The sequence below is a fragment of the Danio rerio genome, chromosome 15 (genome assembly GCF_052040795.2).
Source record: "Danio rerio strain M-AB ecotype USA chromosome 15, GRCz13ab, whole genome shotgun sequence".
Taxonomy (NCBI): Eukaryota; Metazoa; Chordata; class Actinopteri; order Cypriniformes; family Danionidae; genus Danio; species Danio rerio.
In genome coordinates, this window is record NC_141035.1 from 24504611 (window position 1) to 24527157 (window position 22547).

The 22547-nt window shown below is 32.9% G+C and overlaps 1 protein-coding gene and 1 long non-coding RNA gene across 4 annotated transcripts in view; one reads left to right on the forward strand and one right to left on the reverse strand.

The window, feature by feature from the left end:
• sik2b (salt-inducible kinase 2b) overlaps nt 1-16989 on the reverse strand; it is a 55405-nt gene extending 38416 nt beyond the window's left edge. Inside the window, exons 1-3 of the mRNA XM_087284077.1 lie at nt 16583-16989; nt 9629-9745; nt 3479-3542 (exon numbers count right to left, since the gene is read on the reverse strand). Coding sequence (XP_087140203.1) covers nt 3479-3542; nt 9629-9745; nt 16583-16723 — 322 coding nt within the window. The 5' untranslated portion in view covers nt 16724-16989. The remainder of the gene's footprint in view (nt 1-3478; nt 3543-9628; nt 9746-16582) is intronic.
• The window catches only part of LOC137487746 (uncharacterized), a 79233-nt gene that overhangs the window by 39380 nt on the left and 17306 nt on the right, over nt 1-22547 (forward strand). For 2 of the 3 annotated variants that reach the window (XR_015509380.1, XR_015509378.1), the window contains exon 2: nt 22377-22479. This is a non-coding gene — a long non-coding RNA (uncharacterized LOC137487746). Of the gene's footprint in view, nt 1-9700; nt 9897-9989; nt 10099-22376; nt 22480-22547 lie in introns of those variants that run through there. The other variant, XR_015509379.1, reaches the window with a different exon arrangement.

Below are 22547 nucleotides of genomic sequence, written 5' to 3' on the forward strand. Positions count from 1 at the left end.
ATGCAATGAAACATTAAATTCACACAAAAACTTGAATCCTCGTGGTAGGAACAATTTCTTGGTAGCATATCACATTGCCGTGTACTGTGAAACAGACACAGTGTTATGTAAGAATAATGTGTGATGATTATGTGAGTTTTCACAGGTGGTGCACAGCAGCTGCTGCTACAAAGTCAAAAAGATCAGTCAGTGGAAGTGATGCAGGCTACTTTCAGACTTTCACTTTCAGGAATCATTCCGAATCATCAACAAGTCAAATGGATAGGTTACCCCAATCCTCTCACTCTCATGTCGTTATAAGGTGTATGGATTTCATCAGATTCTTTCGACATAGTTCAACCAAAATTGAAAATCCTTTATTTACTTGACTATTTTAAACCTGAATTACTGTTTTACCCAAGGTGAAATATACTTTGGAGACATGTCTCAGAATTTTCTGTTTATGTAATGGAAGTCAATGGCTTAATTTATCTTTTGTTTATTAATAAAATCTTTATCTTTTATTTATTAATTTAAAAAGGATATTAATTTATCTTTATTTATCTTAAGAGATTTGCGTTTGTGTTTGGCTGATGAAGTTCATACAGGATTGGAATGACATTGGGATTTGAAATGGGCATATTTTTGGTTGAAAACCTGTATCCTGACCAATCTTTAAAAAATTATACCCTATACATAGCAGTTGAAATGCTTTATAAGAATCAGTTGCACTAATTCTCAGAAAATGTCTGAAAAATCGTATTTACAAGTTGAAAATTATAATTACAAGTGGAAAACTGCTTATTTTATGGGTTGAGCAGTAGTTTTCAAGTTGATGATGTGTCTGTGAAAAAACGTGAGGTCTATGTTGGTGGTAAATTAGTTTAGGAATGAGATTAGTGCATAATAAGAAACTATTCAAGTTGCATGTAATGTTAGTGTTGTAAATTTTATAGTAAACCTGTTAAATTTTTATAATTATGCACATTATTCATTTACTTAATAATTTTAAGGCAACGTGTTGCTTTTTTGTTGTTGATTAACAAGAGTAAATTATTATTTCTTTACATTAACTGTTGCTTTTCATTGCCCTTCAGATTTGCTCTTAGCTTGGAGCTTGAATTTCAGACAGAACAACTTCAAAGCAATGGAAAGACACACAGCTGACCCATCACAATCTGATCATCAGCAGCACTGACACATTGGTTGCTTGTGACTATGATGGTTATCCACTCAGACTGTGTTTGTCTCGCCTGAGCTAATTTCAGCATGACCTTTGTCACTATCATCTGAAACCAAGATGCTAGTCTGAATACACACTCTGTTCTTGTCAGTGTCAGTGACACTTGAAGCAATTCTATATTTCTGTCAGACATGTCAGACCAATTGTATAATTCCCTCATTTTAGAACTATTAAAGCTTAAAATACAGCAAAATCCAGTCAATGATTAATAAATGATGAAACCTGAATGAAAATGGTTATTACTACAGGAACTATTTGACAGTATTGGATTTTTATTCTCAGGTACATTAGTGTAACCCTAAAGGCCACAATATGCTTCAAACGGATTCAAAGAATTATTGAAATGATGTTATATCAAACAAAATCTGGCCAAAACTAAGTTCTCTTTTAGTTTAACAGCCCACCAAATCAAACTTTTTGGGGGAGTTTTTTTTCAGCCCTAAAAATCTTTGAGCAGCCATTGGTCCATGATGATTACACAATCATTGGGTATGTTCTGGAACTCTACCTACCTACTAGGATTGTCACGATACCATAAATTTAGGCCGCGATACTATATCAGCTGAAGTATCACTATACCAAGTAGTATCACGATACTGTATTAATTCATAACTCAAATCTATGAAATAAAGCAAACTGTCAGAAAAACTATAATAATTATATTTAAATGATGAACATTTCAATTTTGTTTAAAAGTTTGTGTTTGGGCTGTGGAAAAATAGTGGCTTTTGACATCCCTTCACCTCTAATATTATTTTTTATTTTCATTTATTTTGCAGATAACTGACCAACAAAAAATACATCAAAATTAAGATACAAATTAAACAAGAAGAGATTTTTTTCAACAAAATATGAGTTGAAAAATGATTGTTTTCTTAGTGTTTCCTGTTTTTATTTTTTATTTTTTTTTTTTTCAGTCTTAGTATGAATCCACTGTAATTCCAAATTTCACTTTAAAATTCACGTTGTTCTTTTTAAGAGATTGACATGGTCATTGTAGCTAAATCATATTCTCAGGAACAGATATGAACTGGTTCAGATGTGTTTGAAGCATAATAAAACAAGGCACAAACTTTACACAGTTTTGCTGCCTTAAAGTGACTTTAGTGACTTTTTCACATGCAACATTAACTATTTTAGAAGCGTTAATGACAATATTACCATTTAAAGAGTACGGAGGCACCGCCAGTATTTTGGTGCCATAGTATTGCAGTGCTGCCAATGTACCGGTAAACCATGCAACCCTACAACCTACTTTGATGTGTCAACAAAGTTTAGAATCAGACATTAATCTAAATATCCAGCACAACAACACCAAGATACAACATGAACACACCTGAGGAGGGTCGAGTAGCAGAAAAAGAGTCAGAGGGTTTCACACCAGTTGAAAAGTTCTAAACATTGTCCCACTCTGTCTCTGTCAATGGCAGATATAAAGCAATGAAACATGGCATGGTCATGCTTCTTGCAGAGAAGGCTGTTTTTTTCAGACATCTATATTTATGAAACTGTTATTCACTTTGAACCACTATCATTTTTCTTTTTAGCAGTACAGTTAAGCAGCGCAACACATTTAAAACTCTGCCTCCTGCAGCACGGGGGTGTGGAATGTTTGAAAAGAGTATACCAACACTCAGCCTTTTCAAAATATTTTTTGCTTTCAAACAAAGCACGAAATAAGAACTTTGTTTTATATAGCTTATAACTTTATAACTTTGTTGTAGTATAGCAGAGCCTTAAACATTCACTTTCATAATTTACGTCACACTGCTTAAGTAAATGTCTGGATGCAAAAGTTTATATAATTGTATTTTATGGATATTGTATTAATAATTGAGATCCCAATACGTCTATATTGACCTTATTCTTTGCTTATGAGCAGGCAGCCGCACAGCCTTTTGAATCTTTGATTCAAGATTTCCGGTCTCATTTACTTTCATTAATTTTCAGACGTTAAAAACAACTTGTTGTGCTGCTGCAAACTGATATTTTCTATCATATGATTCTGCTTTGTCTGTTTAGTATGCAAACACTTCTTTGTAGAGCAAGTAGTTTGATTGTTTTTATTTTATTTCTCCCATAGTCGACTGAATCGGAAGTTTTAAAACACTCGCAAAAATCAGCCCACTTCCACATTGAAAAATAAGGTCCATACAGAGCATTCCAATACAAACAAATTATTTTACCCTCAAACTAATCAAAATACTCATACAGTGTTTTTCCACTGATGCCTGGTGTAGCATTAATGCCACTTACCAAAGATTTCCCCATTTTTGGCGTATTCCGTCACAAGGTACAGCATATTCTTGGTCTCCATGACCTGTGAAAGAATAAAAAGCAACGTATGTTAAAGCTAAAACTTCTGACACCGTGACATACGTAGAACCAAAAATATGAATCACAAAGCAAGTGTAAAATTAACTGAAAAAACAAGCTGAGTGATAAAGTGACAGCTACATTGAACTGAAATCTGAAGTATCCCATTGAGTTTGCAGTATCATAATGAAACACACATGAATTGGAGTGGGATGCTGGTTTACTCGTAGGCCTGATTCACAGTGTAGTGTCAAATCCAGCAATGTGTGGGAGGACTCCAGAATTAGCCAAAGAAAACAAAAAGATGAATAGGCCCAAATGTAGTGAGGAGACGCGGCATGTTATAATTCAGCGACACTCAAAGATCCCTGACAAACATTACCATTAGCCATTTACACAATCTGGTAGTTTGGGGTTTACTGATACATCAGCCTCATCTCAACAGAGAGGCTGTGTGTAAATCAGCTTTATCTGGGCTCAACTAGTGGGGGATTTTCTGCTTTTGCTTGCCATTTAAAGGCATTATAGGGTGCCTAATAAAATCAGCATCTAGGCCAGATTATGAATCATCTTTTCAACTCTTAAACTAATTCTCCTTTCCAAAAACCTGTTTTGGTGGAAGCGGTGAGCTCAGAGCTCTTAAGAACACAGTGATCACAAATCACTTCTGATCCCACTCAGCTGCCAAATAAGCAATAACTGGAAATATCTCAAATTAGCTCATGCGAAGAGTTGATTCAACACTAGTTGGCTGTGGCTTAATGTGAATAACCGCCAGTATTGAGTCATTAATAATCAGTAAGATATGCTAAAAAGTACATCATATAATACAATTAAATTCACACTATTCACAAACAGACATATATTTTAGCGATATTAATCAATCATACAACGTGCATAAATTGACAACAGAAAACAAAATATGAACAGTATATAAACATCGATTTTAACCCTAATTTGCTGTTGGGGATGTTTTCATCCACTATGGGTAGATTTTGAGTCTTAATTTGCAACTGGAATTGAATTGAAATCGGAATTGAAATTAATTAATTTCAGCAACTGGAATGTTTTGACATATTACTTTGACACATATTTTGGGAAAGTGCTTTGAAATAAAAAAATAAAAAATAAATCAATAATACACTCTGGGCAAATTTACGACTCTTTCGTTATGTTCACGGCTGTTTTTGTCCTATTGACTTCCATTATGACAACATTTTATTGATTGCATATCTATGACAGCAAATAATTATGCAGTCTTGATTGTTGCTGGCTTTCCCTGTTGAGTAGAGGTAAATTTACTAAATGTTACTGTTAATCATAAGTTGCAGTGCAAAAAAAGCTTAGTTTTTGAATAAAAATTAAATGGTTATATGAAGTATAGTGTGTAAGCATGTAAAAGACCTTTGTACTCTTACCTTAATTTGTTTGAGAAAATAAAAAATAAGCAGCTCAGCTCTCAGAACATAGTAAGTGTATTTATGCACGCACACTATAATCAGCTGTTTTATTTGATGGAACTCAATATAAAAGTCAGAACAGGCTCATCAAAAATGTTAATACTGCCAACTAATGATCAACAGTAAAAATGAAAAGTTTTACCTCGTTCCAACAAGGAAAAACACCAACAATCAAGAATGTATGATTATTTGGTGTCATGGCTTTGCAATAAAAAACATCAATGGGCAAAAACAGCCGCAAACGTAATGAAAGGGTAGTCAATTTGAACTGTACACAAGGCTTAAAAATGTCTAAAATATAATAATTATATAAAAAAAATTATTAATTTAAAAATAACTTTTAGATAATTTTATACTTTTACAGTGTGACAATTTATTGCACTTTAATCTGTTCATCTGTCAAAAATTTGTAAAATTTTATCATCTCATTTGGTCATACTCATAAGCAACAACATCAGATCAAATGAGAAACTTATTTAAAATTAGTATTGTGCTCACTGTAGCTATACAATGTTGCACTTTGACACTAAGCTGGAAATATATCACATATATGAAATATTATAAATATATCTTTATATACTTGTGCATTTGTCCCATGGGATAAAATTAGCACAGCGTTATAATTGCTGTACATTTGCACTTTATGGACATCAGGGGTAACGCATTACAAGTAACGCGAGTTACATATTAATATTACTTTTTTAAGTAAAGTATTATTTAAAAAAATAAATACAAATATTTCTGTTACTTTCTTGAAAGTGTAATGCGAGTTACTTTTTAGTTTAATTATTTGCTTTTAAAAAATTAATTGCTAAATTGAAATTAAAATAGTCACAATAAATCATGCAGTCAACGAGAGAATGTGTTCATTATTTTAAACACATTGAAGAAAAGGAAAAGGGAAATGTCTCAATGGACAGTGATTTTACTTAAGAAAAATAGTACAAAAGTAGCAAACACATTGCTTTAAACTTTTAATAATCTGTATATACGGCATGTATAGCTCTGGGATCAGGAAGTTCTTAGATAACATTGTGCTAAAACATAATGTTTCAATGTGTTTTTTTAAAGGTAAATGTAGGTGTAGGTTATACAGTGTGTTGTTAATTGCAGAGCTTTTTTTATTAAAAAAGAAAGAAAGAAAAAAACAAGTTCTGAAAGAGATCAAGCAGGTAATAAAAAGTAAGGCTGCTCGATTATGGGAAAAATCTTAATCACGATTATTTTGGTCATAATTGTAATCACGATTATTCAAAGCGATTATCAGTTGAAGTCAAAATTATTAGCGCTCTTGTGAAATTATAATTTTTTTCATAAATATTTACCAAATGATGTTTGACAGATTCAGGAATTTTTCACAGCATTTTCTATAATATTTTTATTCCCTAAGAAAGTGTTATTTGTTTTATTTTGGCTAGAATAAAAGCAGGTTTAAATGAAACCTATTTTAAGGTCAATATTATTAGCCCCCTTAAGCAATATTGTTTGATTGTCTGCAGAAGAAACTACTGTTATACAATGACTTGCCTAATTACCCTAATTAAGCCTTTGAATCGCACTTTGAATCTGAATGCTTGTATTTTGACAAATATTATGTAGTATCATCAAGGCAAAGATAAAAGAAATCAGTTATTAAAAATGAGTTATCAAAACTGTTATGTTTAGAAATGGGTTGAAAAAAAATCTACTTTTCATTAAACAGAAATTAGGGGGAAAAGGGTTGCTAATAATTCAGGAGGGCTAATAATTCTGACTTCAACTGCATGCAGTTATTTTCCTCCCTGTAAATAAGGAAAGGGAAATATATACAATAGAATAAAAATATGAAACAAACTGTGCTTTAAGCATCTTTACTGTAAGAAAAAAAACTTTAGCTACAAAAGTCCTTCAGTCAAGAGCAGTGAGGGATTTTCCCCTGTTGTTGTTTGATTAATTATAAAAACATGCAGCAGCAGGAATAGCCTATTGCACGCTGTCACTTTAATGGTTTCTCTTTCACACGTCTTTTGATTCTCAACTCGTTTGTTTATTATACAAATGAGGGTTAATATAAATAATCACTAAACACAGCGTTTTGACGCATATTTTACCATTAAAGCGCTCACATTAAGATGACTTTAGATGTGTGTGCCCTGCTCGTCTATTAATTAAACTTTAAACTTAAACGTCTAAAATTAAACTTTCGATTAATTGAACAGCCCTGACGCAAAGTAACGTAAAGCATTACTTTTTTATAGTTACTTTTTTTAGGGAGTAACTCAATATTGTAATGCATTAGTTTCAAAAGTAACTTTCCCCAACACTGCTACACATTTATATTTAGTAATCTGTAAATTTATGGCAATAAAACTTCATATATACTTTAAAATATATACAGTAGACAATTGTATATGCAGTTTAAAATGTATTAATGTAGTTTACATTATTTAACACACAACAAACCTCCATGAACTGTCCTTTAGAGTTTGCAGATTATAACGTGCACTGTACATATGTGTTCCATCTGAAATGTCTGAAGAAAAAGCTGACATGCAGTGCTGCTGATGTACGATATGTGAAGCAGATCAGCTCCACATTAAATATGGAGCACTGGCTGCTGCGTGACGTGTATGTGAGGCTGCGTGTGCGGAGCAGCTGCTTGGTGTTAGGACCCTGAGCCATGGCAGATGGGGCAGAGGGAAACCGGGGGTTAGAGATGAGACAGCAGAGCCCGCAGAGCTGCCCTCTGTTTATGAGCGCTGAAAGGAAATGACTAATTGACTCATGCCGTTTGAATGGAGTAACCGTTGGAAATAATGATACACTATGATTACACGGCAAGAGCTTGGACTGGTGCTGCTGCCACTATATTGTATAATAAGGAAGCGCTATTCACATTCCCAAAAAACAGAGTGACCTAAAGTCTTACATAATGCTGAAGTCACACTGGGGGAGAAGATCTCTCATCTTCTCAGTGTTTGTGTGACTTTGACTCCAGAGTGTGAATGATCTCTTGTTTTAAAAAAAAGAAAAAAGATAGAAAAAAAATAGGCTTTTTTCCAGCTGGTTGTGGTCATGTGAAAGTTTACAGTGAAAAGTAGTTAGACTTTAACTCAGGCCTGAAATGATTGGTGAAATGATTACAGTCGGTGTCACCTGCTTTTATTTTATTTTGTTTTATGGTCTATAAAAGCAAGAAAAAGTTCTTTGTAAAGCCACTTTTCCACCAATTCACTAAATAACATTCACTTAAAAATTGTATTTGAGTCATGGCAGTTGCATAAAACTTCAAAAAATAGCTGTTAGGGTCCATTCGCACAGATTAAAATAACTATAAAGACAGCAGTAACTATATTAGTGTCCATAATGCATAATAACCCTATGCTTGATGTAAGCAAGCGCTGACATTTATCATCTGACAATTTAAATGCTCAACTTCCACAAGAAGATAATTCACCTTGTTCCTGTTTTCTGTCATCTATTTTGAAGATTTAAACACTGAAAAAAACGATTCATTGTATTTGCTACATTTTTAAGGTATCTGGTAGCAAAGAATTTATATGGGCTGAATTTAACCAAATTAGGTTAAACATTACTAAATTCAGTTTGTTTGTTTAAATTCAGCTCATATAAATATTAAGCAACCAGTTACCTTAAAAAAGTTAGCAAAACCAATTAATAATTTTGTACAGCGCATTGATCTCCATATTATTAGTTTTTCCTTGTTCTAAGTGATTTAAAACAGTGGTTCCCAACATTTTTATCACCGCGGAGCGATCAATACTTGACAATTTTACCGCATGGGCTCCTGGCAAGGTCTACGTAGATTGCTAGGCGATCCTCAAATGTTTTCTCAGAAGATGACAAGTTGACAAAACATTGCTGTAACTCTGACTGATACAAGTTTTATATATTGAGAAAATTAAAAACCCTGCAGTGTTTGTGTGTTCTGTGTTTGTCCAAGATGATTAGTCTACCAAAATGTGTATATTCTATATAAATTATGAAGCTGATCGGTCAGTTCTTGTCATGTGAATCGCGAGACGGGCGCTTTCCCTCCTGTCACTCCCAATAAGCACAAACAAGTGGCACTCCTCCAAGGAAAATAACGAACTTGCTCGTGGAAAAGACGCAATATGTGAATGTCTGTCATTTGTGATCTCCAGCAGTTGTTGTTCTTCTTGTACAAACATGCTGGATTAACCTGATTTGTTGACAAATGGGTTGCGGATCCATTCATTGGCAGTTCACGGGTCCTTCATTGGGCCTTTTCCCCTTCGCCAAGAAACTTCCGTCTGTTTCTTACTTATTTTGCTAGCTTGTGGGTTAAATTTTGGCGCCTAAGTGACTGAGATGTAACCTAGAGAATACAGTAATTTTTCAAAATAAACGTACGTTCAGACTCAGATAATAAATAAAACAGAAATAATGAATATATTAATATCCACACATAAAATTTTAAATCACCACTAATATTAAGCATTAGATGAGATTGGCTCAAAAGATCTACATCTGTGTATTCCCATTAAATACTTCATAAAGTCGTTGCACTTAAAACCTTATGTTTCAGCTATGTTTTAATATTTAGCAGATGCTTTTATCAAAATCACAGCAAGCAATTACCAACAATGCTGGCAGCAAATGGCATTACCTGGTACAGTTTAATGATGTGCGGATGGTCCAGCATTTTCATGATCTGCACTTCACGATAGATCTTCTCCAGGTTTACAGCATCCAGCTGGGTCTTGTCGATGATCTTTATAGCCACCTGTTGAAAGAAGAGCACAGAGACAGACTTTCATTGGCAAAGAGCCCAATGCCTCGAGGTACTCGGTGAAATTCATTAGTCTTGTTGCTGTCTGCATTGCCAGTTGATCCAGTCTTCACAAGCCCAGTGCAGATCAAAGCCAGAAATACACGTGAGCAATGCAAATACACACCTGAGAGTCTAGTTAACGGCTTAAGTACTGAAATAGGCTAATGATCCAAATTATCTTATCGTTTTCCCACAGGCTTTACATCATTTGCCAGACAAATGGGAGTAGAACAGGAGTAATTTACCATTTCATAACCACTCATACCCTAATCCCCTGCCTTTGACTTTATAATAATAATGTTCAGGTAAGTAAACAAGAGCAGAAAAAACATAACTGCTGTCACATTTAAGGATTTGTTTTACATAACCGTAACATAAATGTTTGTAATGATTTATGACATTGTGGTGCTTCCTACCATTACTATAAACAAGAATAACAAGAGCTAAAATACATTTCTAAGGCTCCTCCAAATAAATATATATAAAAGGGCTGCACAATATATCGATTTAGCATCGTTATCGTAATGTGTTCATTCGCAATAGTCACATTGTGAGTGTACGCAATGTTGAGTCTGGATTATAATTCATCATTTTGCAAGTGTTTTTTGAGGCCTGTGACTGTGTGATGATTTTAAAAGCATTCAGGCATAAGCAAATGTACCGTTTGTAACTTTTGATAAATAAATAACGAATAATTTTATTGAATTTTTTATCAAACGAAGACTACGCAGGATTATTTTACGTTTGATTATTTACTTACTGTATACCTGAACACATTTTGACTCTTTGGAAAACAATAAAAGCTGTTTATTTAATTAGCATATTTTTCTTTATTGAATTTGTTTATGCTTGTAGATAGTTTGTTATATCTTATGCACTCCCATACAAAATCATCCTAATCAATCTAAAATGATCAATTCTTTCCAAACAATTTTTAACTCTGCAAAGAGTAAAATTGCAATGTACAATTTTTTCCAATATCATGCAGCCCTAATATGTACATTTGAATTCACAATTATTAACCCACTGTTTATTTTTCCCCCAATTCCTGTTTAACGGAAAGCAGATTTTTTCAACAAATTTCTAAACATAATAGTTTTAATAACTAATTTCTAATAACTGATTTATTTTATCTTTGCCATGATGACAGTAAATATAATTTGACTAGATATTTTTCTATACAGCTTAAAGTGACATTTAAAGGCTTAACTAGGCTAATTAGGTTAACTAGGCAGGTTAGGGTAATTAGGCAAGTTATTGTATAACAGTGATTTGTTCTGTAGACTATCGAATAATAATATAGCTTAAAGGGGCTAGTAATTTTGACCCTAAAATGGTTTTTAAAAAATTTAAAACTGCTTTTATTTTAGCCGAAATAAAACGACTGTTAAACATCATTTGGGGAAAAAAAGTGACCATTTGGTAGTATGTAAACTAAAACAATGTTCCCAAAACATCTGTTTTACATTTTTAATTTCTATAGCTTCCGGAAATCCAAAAAGAGCCACATATTGATAAATAATGTTATGATAGCTGTTTTAACATTAAGTTATAATTGAATTGCCCCTTGACTCTTGATACAGTTATAAAATAGTTTGATAACAAGCAGGAAATGTTCATGTGCCAATGACACAACCACATTGAAATGGTATATATATATATATATATATATATATATATATATATATATATATATATATATATATATATATATATATATATATATATATTTATATATATATATATATATATATATATATATATATATATATATATATATATATATATATATATATATATATATATATATATATATATATATATACATGGCAAGGCAGTGGCGCAGTAGGTAGTGCTGTCGCCTCACAGCAAGAAGGTCGCTGGGTCGCCGGTTCGAACCTTGGCTCAGTTGGTGTTTCTGTGTGGAGTTTGCATGTTCTCCCTGCCTTCGCGTAGATTTTCTCCGGTTGCTCCGGTTTCCCCCACAGTCCAAAGATTGGGTAGGCTAAATTGTCCGTATTGTATGAGTGTTTGTGTGGATGTTTCCCAGAGATGGGTTACGGCTGGAAGGGCATCCGCTGCGTAAAAACGTGCTGGATAAGTTGGCGGTTGATTCTGCTGTGGCGACCCCGGATTAATAAAGGGACTAAGCCGACAAGAAAATGAATGAATGAATATATATATATATATATATATATATATATATATATATATATATATATATATATATATATATATATATATATATATATATATATATACATACATACATACACATATATATATATATATATAAATAATATTTTAATAGATATTTTTTTGCAAAAAAATTAAAAACTGATTTTGTTCTAGCCAAAATAAAACAAATAATACTATTTCCAGAAGAAAAATATTATCAGACATACTGTGAAAATTTTCTTGCTCTGTTAAACATCATTTGGGGAATATTTAAAAAGGGAAAGAAAATTCAAAGGGGGCTAATCATTCTGACTTCAACTGTGTGTGTGTGTGTTTTTAAATGGTCGGGTCATAAGATTGTTTGCCCTGCAACGTAAATGTACAAATACATATTTTGTCCAGTTAATAAAAGTTAATAGAATAACATTCTGAAAAAATATAATATTAATGATAATAATAAGTTACATAAATTTTGACATAGTTTCGTATAATACTACTATAATAGTTATTATACTGTTGTTATATAGTTATAAAGACGCTGTTATAACAAATTTGTAATAATAATATTAGAAAAAAAACTAATAGTAATAAAATAGCGTATATGTACGTAGATCATCATGTCAACAATTTCAATACTCCAAAAAATATATAAGTTTTTATTTTATTTCAATTGCCAGGTCATATTACGTTTTTTCTGTCAGATTTTTACCAGAACGTATACATTTCTATCACAGCTAATGTAATAATAATATTTAGAGAAACTAAATTAAATTATAATTATTATTACTATTATTCCCCAGTAAATAATAATAATAAAAATAATAATAATAATAATACATTTTAAAACAGTAATGAAAGCAAGCAAATGTTGTGTGTGTATTAGACAGACACTGCAAAAAAAGAAAAAAAAAAGAAAATCTGGTTTATAATTAATCACAATCTTCCATGGTATGCACATTCATTTTTCACAAAGCCTCATCAGTGTTAGCTATAGCAGCATGACATTATCTTGATGACACACTTTAATATAGAAAGAATTTGCAAAACGACAACCTGTATTTCACAAAACTGCAAACATTTACATTTGCAAGGTATAAAAACCAGTGCACGGCTAGCAAAAACAATTCCATCAGAATGTACAGTATGAGTGACAGGTAAGTCTACCGGCTTGAAACTCTCTCACACTGACCTCAGGCCAGCCTAGTTGTTGACCTTTGGAAAACATAACAGTAACTGAGTGAAAACATTCCAGCACATCACTCCCTATGAATCAGCTGTCATATGCGAATGCGGTTTGTCATTCTCATCGGCAGAAACAGAGATCCAACTGTCTGCTGAACCCATGAACAAAGCAGGCGACTCTGAAGCACAAGTACAGAGCGAAAGACACATGGTACCAGAGCATGTGTGTATTTTCAAGACAGCTGAGAAAAAGAGAACAGAGAAAATCAAAAAACACAGGAGCCTGGCGAGAATCTCAGTGTCCTCCCCACAGAAATACAGACGCCCTAAGACAGCTACTACAGAAAGAAATGCTTCTACTCTACAACATAGGTCTGTTAATATCATAATTCCCTCACTAACACCATTCCAGTGTAAACTCTGCATCTGTAGACCTGCATAGACAGCATAAAACCTAAAGCTGTGTAAATAAAAGTTTGCAATAACTGTATAACACCAACCAAGCAGAACAGATTAAGTCAGAATATAAGAACAATAAGTCATCGTAAAATGTTTTTAATATTAATTGAATTTATTCAAATGTTAATCGTGTTTCAGCTTTAGTCATACAATGCTGTATTAAACCAAGTTTGTCAAGTTTGTAATGTAAATTAAAATTACTTGATTAATTGATCGCACTTTCCTCGCTTAACATGAACTAATAATATTTGGCATTTATTAATGGTAGTTCAATATTTACTAATGCATTATTAACATAAAAATTCATGCTTATTAACATTAGTTGATGCACAGCATGAACTAACAATGAAAAACCTTGTTTTCAGCAACTAACGTTAACAACGATGAATTAATATTGTAATAATTGTATTGTGCACTGTTTTCATTGTATTGTGCACTTATTTTAATTGAACTGAAAAATTTAAGGCAAACATTTTTTACAGTGTAACATTTGTTTATTTTCATACCAGCTTCATTGGCTATTACATGACAGAAGCAATTCATAATATCAGAAATAGAGACACACGGTATTAGAAAAATCTGATATTGCAATATTTTGCTTTGCTGTGTATATATTGCGATTTTAATTTAATTTTTACCAAATGGCTTGAATAGCTATATTTGGAAAGGTGTCATTAATTTAGATCAACTGGGATGATTAAGACTTTTTTGATGCAGTGCATCTGCATAAAATATAATAGATTACAAACATATTTGCAATGCTCAGCATAATTAAGTACACCCTTTTTAAAAATGAATATTTTTATTCATTTCTCTGTTAATATAGAATTGAAAATGAATTTTGGTGCATTTAAACAAAACTGACTTATTACACAGATATATTCACTAAAATATTATTTTATTCACCAAACATATTAAGAAATTGAACAATAATACAATTAAATTTAAGCAAAATATTGCAAAAAAAAAGTACAACCTACAAAATTTCAACAAAATGTTTACTTTTTTTTTTTTTTTTTGCTTCTCTTGATTTTTCCTCTTTTTTTTTTTAAATTTATATTTAATATTTTTCTATAACATATAAATTTGCCTGTACTAGTTTTTGGACCGTTATTGTAAGACATTTTGTTAGACAAGCTCCAGATTTGGCTTCAGTACTAACTAATCTAATGTATATGCACAAATATAATATTCCAAATCATCCTATTAAAAATATGAATCTAAAAGATAGATTTGGAGGGGTCTACTTATATTTGCTGAGCAAAGTGTATATATACACACACACACACACACACACACACATATATATATATATATATATATATATATATATATATATATATATATATATATATATATATATATATATATATATATATATAAAGACAGAGCAAAAATTATATACTGGGAGTGTAACAGTATTTAAGTACAAAAATTGAACAATCGAATGTAAAATAACACGGTCATTGTTGTATAAAAAAAAATATATATATTTATATATTTACCTTTTTATGTTTAATAAAAAAAATCTAGTTCTGCAATGTGACTATAGCGGATATGCACACATTGCATTATTGATGCTCAAACGATATATTGTTCAGCTTTAATCAGAAATACAATGCACCAAAAACAAATATTTACACCAAGAACTAAAATTTCACCTGCAAAGCAACACAACCTACTACAACGCAATGTCACGCAGCTTGATTGTGAAAAACACCATTCAATACAGATTTTATTCACACAATGGAAATATTCGAGCTGGGAACTAAAAATGAATAAATAAACACATTAGAAATATATAAAATATTTTTGGAGACTATGATTCCACGCTGTGCCATGCATTCAGAGCTCAGCAGTGTTTCTTTGCAAGGAATGTGAGACAAACATCAGCTCATATTTTGTGATGAGGCGACATCCATTATCACAAAATCACCCCTGCTGCTTATGCAACCATTGCACAAATGCACAACAGCATGGCCCACATTTGAAGGGCAGTAAACAAGCATCATTTCGAGAGTCTTTTGTCTGTCTTTGACAACTATTATTTTGACACAATTCAAAAGCTGACAATGCCTGCACACCCTGCATATTTCCACTGAGGTGTTAGGCTGCTGGACGTGCATTCATCAATGCATGCAATGCTGCAAACAGGCTTCAGCTATAATTGTGTAGCTTCAGAGAACTGTAGTCGACATGCTTCTGAGCAAAATCAGAAATTAATGGAATTTAATTAATAAAAATGCAAGTGGCTCCTTGATCAAACAAAAATCGATACTTTAAAATATTTGTATTATTTATAAAACAGATTACATTAAAGTGTTCTAAAGAAAAACAGCTACCTGATCAAAATAATAATAAAAATAATAATAATACTGTTATTACTCTGTTATTGGTGACCTATTTCAAGCAAATGGTTAAACACAAATTTAAAAATAAATGAGTCAACTGTAATTAAGTTGTTAAATATTAATTGCAGGTGACTGTGATATTTAATAAAATTATAAAAATTACTTATGTTGACAAAAACGCTTAAAAGTATACATCTTTTAAAGAAAATCTGCTATGAGATAAATCAACACACAACTCTAAGGTTATAGGATATAAAAAAAAACTGCCAATCAGCTTATAATATCTACATCAGATCTGTCAAAATGATTAACAACATAAAAAATACGAATTTAAAAAACGTTAGTGTTATAAATCTTCTCTAAATTAATACACTTCAGGTGCCTCCTTATTCAAACCAGTACCCTGCCACTGCTTAAGAGACAAACAGGTTGTTGTTTATGACCACAGAAAACAAGTTCTCACACAACCAGACTCAAACAACAGCATGATATAACAATCGAGCCAGTGAGTATTGCTCTCTCTCTCTCTCGCTCTCTCTCTCTCTCTCTCCAACTTTGTGTCTAGTAGTTTTTCGGAGCTGCACAGCACGTCTCTGCAGCCGACACAGTCTTCACTCACCTCGGTCTTAGTTATGCGATGCCTAGCCAGTTTCACAACCGCGAAATTGCCCTTTCCGAGAGTCCGCTCGATGTCGTAAAAGCCCACCCGGACGGGACCCCTGAGCGCTGCTGGCTTTTGGTGACAGTCAGCCATGACCATGCTGTTAGTGAAACGCCAGGGTTCGGGGTGACGAGATAGAGACCTGCCGCTGGAGCCTCAAGATAACGAGGCTAAAACGTGTCGAAAATGCCAGCGTGCCTGCCAGGGTGCCCGGCGCCCGTCCGCTCCAGTCTTCAGCAGGACCAGCAAAGCGTGTTGAGGAGTCACGCCAGCTCCTCCGGTACAATAGAGCTCTAATATTTCAGCCGTGTTTGCGAGAGTCCACGAGTTGACTCGCAGGAGGCATCATGTTCTCCGGCTGACGTGAATTGACGTCAGAGCCGAGGGGGGTATTTGTACAGGGGGCGGGGCCTCGAGGCGCTTCCACACTCCGGTGCCAATTCGTTACCAGGACGACCAGAGCCAGCTCTTACGTCAGCGGACAGAGCTCGTTGCCTGTGTTTGCTTGAGCGCGCGGGCTGTGAAAAAAAAGACAAGACTGACAGACTGACTGTGTGAAGTCGAGGAATGACAGGCCGCAGGGACGCTATCTGTGTTTACAGGCTGCTTTTTTGCATTAATAAATCTAGTGCAGCTTACTTGAGCCAGGGAATTTGCATTCTTTGACACGGACGCCTAAAGGCAATAGTCTGCAGGTGAATATGGAATCAGAATTATTAGCCCCCTTTAGTTTCATTCAGTTTCTAAATGTTTAGCACAGCAAGGAAATTTTCACAGTATGTCTGATAATATTTTTTTCTTCTGGAGAAAGTCTTATTTGTTTTATTTTGGCTAGAATAAAAGCAGTGTTTTAATTTCTAAACACCATTTTAAGGACAAAATTATTAGCCCCTTTAAACTACTTTTTAAGGGGCTAATATTTTCTACTTCAACTATATATATATATATATATATATATATATATATATATATATATATATATTCATTCATTTTCTTGTTGGCTTAGTCACTTTATTTATCTGGGGTCGCCACAGCGGAATGACCCACCAACTTATTCTGCATGTTTTTACGCAGCGGATGCCTTTCCAGCCGCAACCCATCTCTGGGAAACATTCACACACACATTCACACACTACGGACAATTTAGCATACCCAATTCACCTGTACCGTCTGTCTTTGGACTGTGGGGGAAACCGGAGCACCCGGAGGAAACCCACGCGAAGGCAGTGAGAACATGCAAACTCCACACAGAAACGACAGCTGAGCCGAGGTTCCAACCAGCGACCTTCTTGCTGTGGGGCGCCTACTGCGCCTACTATCACCTACTGCGCCACTGCATCGCCACTTATTGTATGTAGTTTCAAAATAAATTATTACTCCATTATCACTTTTATCACTATTACATTAATAATAATATTAATAATTAATATTAGAGTGAATTCTAAAGGATCTTGTGACTGAAGACTGCATAATGAAGCTGAAAATGCATCATTAATATCACTTGAACTGTTCTTTTATAGTGCAATAACATTTTATAATTTTAATTTGTACGGCATTTTTGATGAGATAAATGCAGCCTTGGTGAGCAGGAGAAGTTTATTTTAAAACATTTAAAAATCCTACTGACCCCAAAACATTTTACCGGTAGTGTATATCACCTCACTTTCCCACATGATTACATTACTGTATAGGTTGCGGTGCTTTAGTTAATGTGAATTAATGTATTTACTAACATGAACAAACTATGAAATATGGGATGTTAACAGTTTTCAACTGTGGAATATATGCTGCTGTTTGGAAAAGTCAAGGTTTTAAAACCACCAAAGTTTTCTGGTATACCATTCCTGCGCTAAATTCTCAGAAATTAAGGTACAGGAGGTGTCACTGGGGTGGTACCTTTTCAAAGATGCATATTTGTACCCAAAGACTCCACAGTGGTTCCTTAAAGGTGCATATTCGTCCCCAAATGTATCAATAAAAAGTACTTATTATGAACCATTCAGGCACAAATATGTACCTTTTGAAAAGGTACTGCCCCAGTGACACCACCTGTACCTTTATTTCTGAGAGTGTATGTGTAAGATTTAATATATACATTTTTCTTAGTTTTTAAGGACAACAGCACCTCTAGCAGAAAAAGATATCCAAATATGTCATTTTAAATTAAAAAGAAATGTTTTTGAAACAAATGAAGACAGCAAAAGTCAATGATTTGAATTATTTAGCCTGACATGTTTACTGGTCCAAAATATTTTAAATGTTTCTCAAAAATATTTTATGCTCAAAGGGTAAAAAAGCAGTAATCACAATACTTTGACACCATGATATTTTTTTTTACAAGGTTATCATACCGTCAGAATCTTATACTGGCCCATGTCTACAATGAATAATGCAGTTATTACAGTATCAGCAAATGTTAGCTAATGGTAATACAGTTGTTCATTGTCAGTTTAACTCACAGTGCATTAACTAATATTAACAAAAACAACATTGGATTTTAATAGCGCATTAGTAATTGATGAACTATGATTAATAAATGCTGTACAGGTATTGTCTGGTATTAGTTCATGTTAGTAAATGGATTAACTTATAAATGTGTGACCACATTCTAGTAATTACTAAATATATTTAAATTAATTTAATAATTACTTAATTTATTTAAATAGCAGTTTTACTGATTAGTTACTAATAAGTTACATTATTACAATTCGTTCATGCTCGGTACTGTATTGTTAGGTGTTTAATAATTTTTATAAATGTGCTTTTATTGCTCAGTTATTTAGTTTAATGTGAATTGTTTTATTATATATTACTTTCTAATTAAGTATGTTATTAAATTTATTCTGCTCCTACTGTACTATTAAATGTATTTTTAAGAATATATTTGTTAAATGCATCAAAATACATTATATATAAGTGTATTCTTAATTTTTATGCATTTCATCATTTTTTATTAATTTACATTATTTTATTTTTCCACTCACAAAAATTCTGTATTTTTAAACGCATGACTTAATTTTAAATGCATTATTACATTTTCTGCTTAAAGTACTCATAATTTACTAATATATTTAAATTGTTATAATTATTTTTTTAACAATGTGTTGCACTCCACATGTATTCACAACCTTCTTGTGAGGTGCCCAAACCCCAGTTTGAGGACTCCTGCCTTAAAGCAGCCTCATCACATTTTGAAGGCAACAGATCAAGTGTTTATAACCCAACCCTGAAGACATCAAACAGGTGTGCCGCATATCTTCCCGATAACATCATCATCATATAAATGAGAGTGCCATTACTAACATCAGTGTTTTTTTCTAGAATCAACTGAACTAGAGTGGTGTTATACAGTGCTCAACAGTTTATACAGCACTACAGTAATTAAGTCCTCATTATCAAGAGTGTATGAGTGTAGAAAAACATCAAGATTTGTATCGGAAAAATTAAACTTGAACACCTCCATGAGTCATGATGACATAAGTGCAACAAATATGTCCTCAAAGCCGCAAGTTATTCATGTTTTCTGTGGTCTATCATGTGGCGACATCTCCTGGCTAAATGCATTACTGCAGTATTAAGAAAATTAAACTTCTATACAAACTGAATAATATTGCATTTCCAACCTTTCACTTCAAATTATTTGCAGTAAATTAAAAGTTTACTAAAGCGTACAGATTAAGAAGTAGCAGACTTATTTGGAAATTCATCATCTAAAATAAATGTGAATTTATGAGTTGAATTCAACAATATGGAAAAGATACTAACATTTCTACACTAAAAAAAGACAATTGGTCACTTTACTTAAAAAAGTGAGTAAACCCATTGCCTTAAAACCAACAAGTTGACTTTTTACTTAAAATATAAACAGTGTCATTATCATCATCATCATCTTATTATAAGGACAGAGACAACATTTATTTACAATCAAAACAGCAAAAATTCATAATTTGATAACCAAAAGCAAAATGCATATTGAATATGTTACAATTTCTTGTACATACAAATCTATCTATCTATCTATCTATCTATCTATCTATCTATCTATCTATCTATCTATCTATCTATCTATCTATCTATCTATCTATCTATCTATCTATCTATCTATCTATCTATCTATCTATCTATCTATCTATCTATTACTGGTCAAAAGTTTGGGGTCAGTTTTTTTAATGTTAATTTTTTAATTTTTTGTTATTATTCTTTTTACCAAGCTGGCATTTACTAAATGTTAAAAAAATGTTAAATACTTATTTATTGAGTATTTATTTATTACTTATTGTATGTAGTTTCAAATTTAATTATTACTCCTTCATTATTGCTTTTATTACCACTATTACCTTTAATAATAATATTAATAATAAAAATATCAATAATAATTAATATTAGAGTGATTTCTGAAGGATCTTGAGACTGAAGACTGAAGTAATCAAGCTGAAAAATCATCATCAAAATCACTGGAATAAATTCTTAAATTAAATTTTAAACTACTTTTGAACTGCTATTTTCATTCATTCATTTTCTTGTCAGCTTAGTCCCTTTATTAATCCGGGGTTGCCCCACGAAGGCAGGGAGAACATGCAAACTCCACATAGAAACGCCAACTGAGCCAAGGTTCGAACCAGCGATCCAGCAACCTTCTTGCTGTGAGGCGACAGCACTACCTACTGCGCCACTGCCTCGCCTGAACTGTTATTTCATAGTGCAATACCATTTCTCAGTTTTACAATTTGTACTGTATTTTTGATGAGCAGAATAAACTTTTTTTAAAAGATTTAAAAACCCCAAACTTTTGACATACACTGTAAAACCCAATAAGTTAAGGTTAGTCAAACCATTTGAGGAAGCCGATTAAAAAAAACCCAATTAAGTTCAAAAACTAATGCTAATGAGTACTGTGAACTTAATCCATTTGAGTAAACAAAGCTTTTTCAGCACAGTAAAACCCAATTAATGAAGAGAACTTAAACCAACGGAGTACTGTGAAAACCCAGTAAGTTAAGGCAACTCTAACTGTTTGAGGAAACAGATTTCTTCAAACCATTTGACATAAAATAAATGACTCATCTTTAAATCTATATGAGTACTGTGAACTTACTCCATTTAAGTTGAAGTAATGAGGCATTTTATTAACTCATTACCTTCAACACGGAGTTCAAAACTATTTTCAAATGAGTAGAATTAACTCTCAGTCAATTTTGAGTTAACTACACTCATTTCATTTGATATAGTTGGCTGTTGGGTTTTTCAGTGTTTATATACGCAGAACAAGAACAAACATTGGCTCGTACTGTAGACATACAAAGGACAATATAAAGGACAACACACAAGAAAGACACGACAACAACAAAAAATGCATCATAGTCACAAAACATACCATCAAACTTGAGAGGGAATATAATTTAAACCTTAGAGAGGTCACTGAATTGTCCTTGAGATATAGATTTGTCAAATAAATCAATAAATTGACCCCAAGTAGCCAAAATCTTCTTATGGAGCTAGTCCTTAAAGATCTAAGTCATTCGATCTGAATAACAGACATCACATCAGAAATCCAGTTCTGCAATGAGAGGGGTAAAGGTGATTAAGTCTTTTAGCCACCAGCATGCCTTGCATCAAAGACTCTCGTATTGTTTGAGGCAGAGAATATGTATTTTCTGAGAAGCCGAAGATGGCAAGTTCGGCATCTGGTAGAAAAGGTCTGCTATAAGAGTTGCCGTCTCTACATTCATTCTGATATATTTTTGTTTTTCAGAATGGCTCTATGCACCTACAGATCCTTCAAAAACAAGGGAACAACAGTACATTAGGCATCTTTATAGAGGCCACATGAGGATGTTGTTGAGATGGGCTGAGAGGTCAGTGCACTGTTTTGTGAATTTCCTAAATGTTCCAGGATGTCAGTTTTTACAGAGGAAGCTCTCAC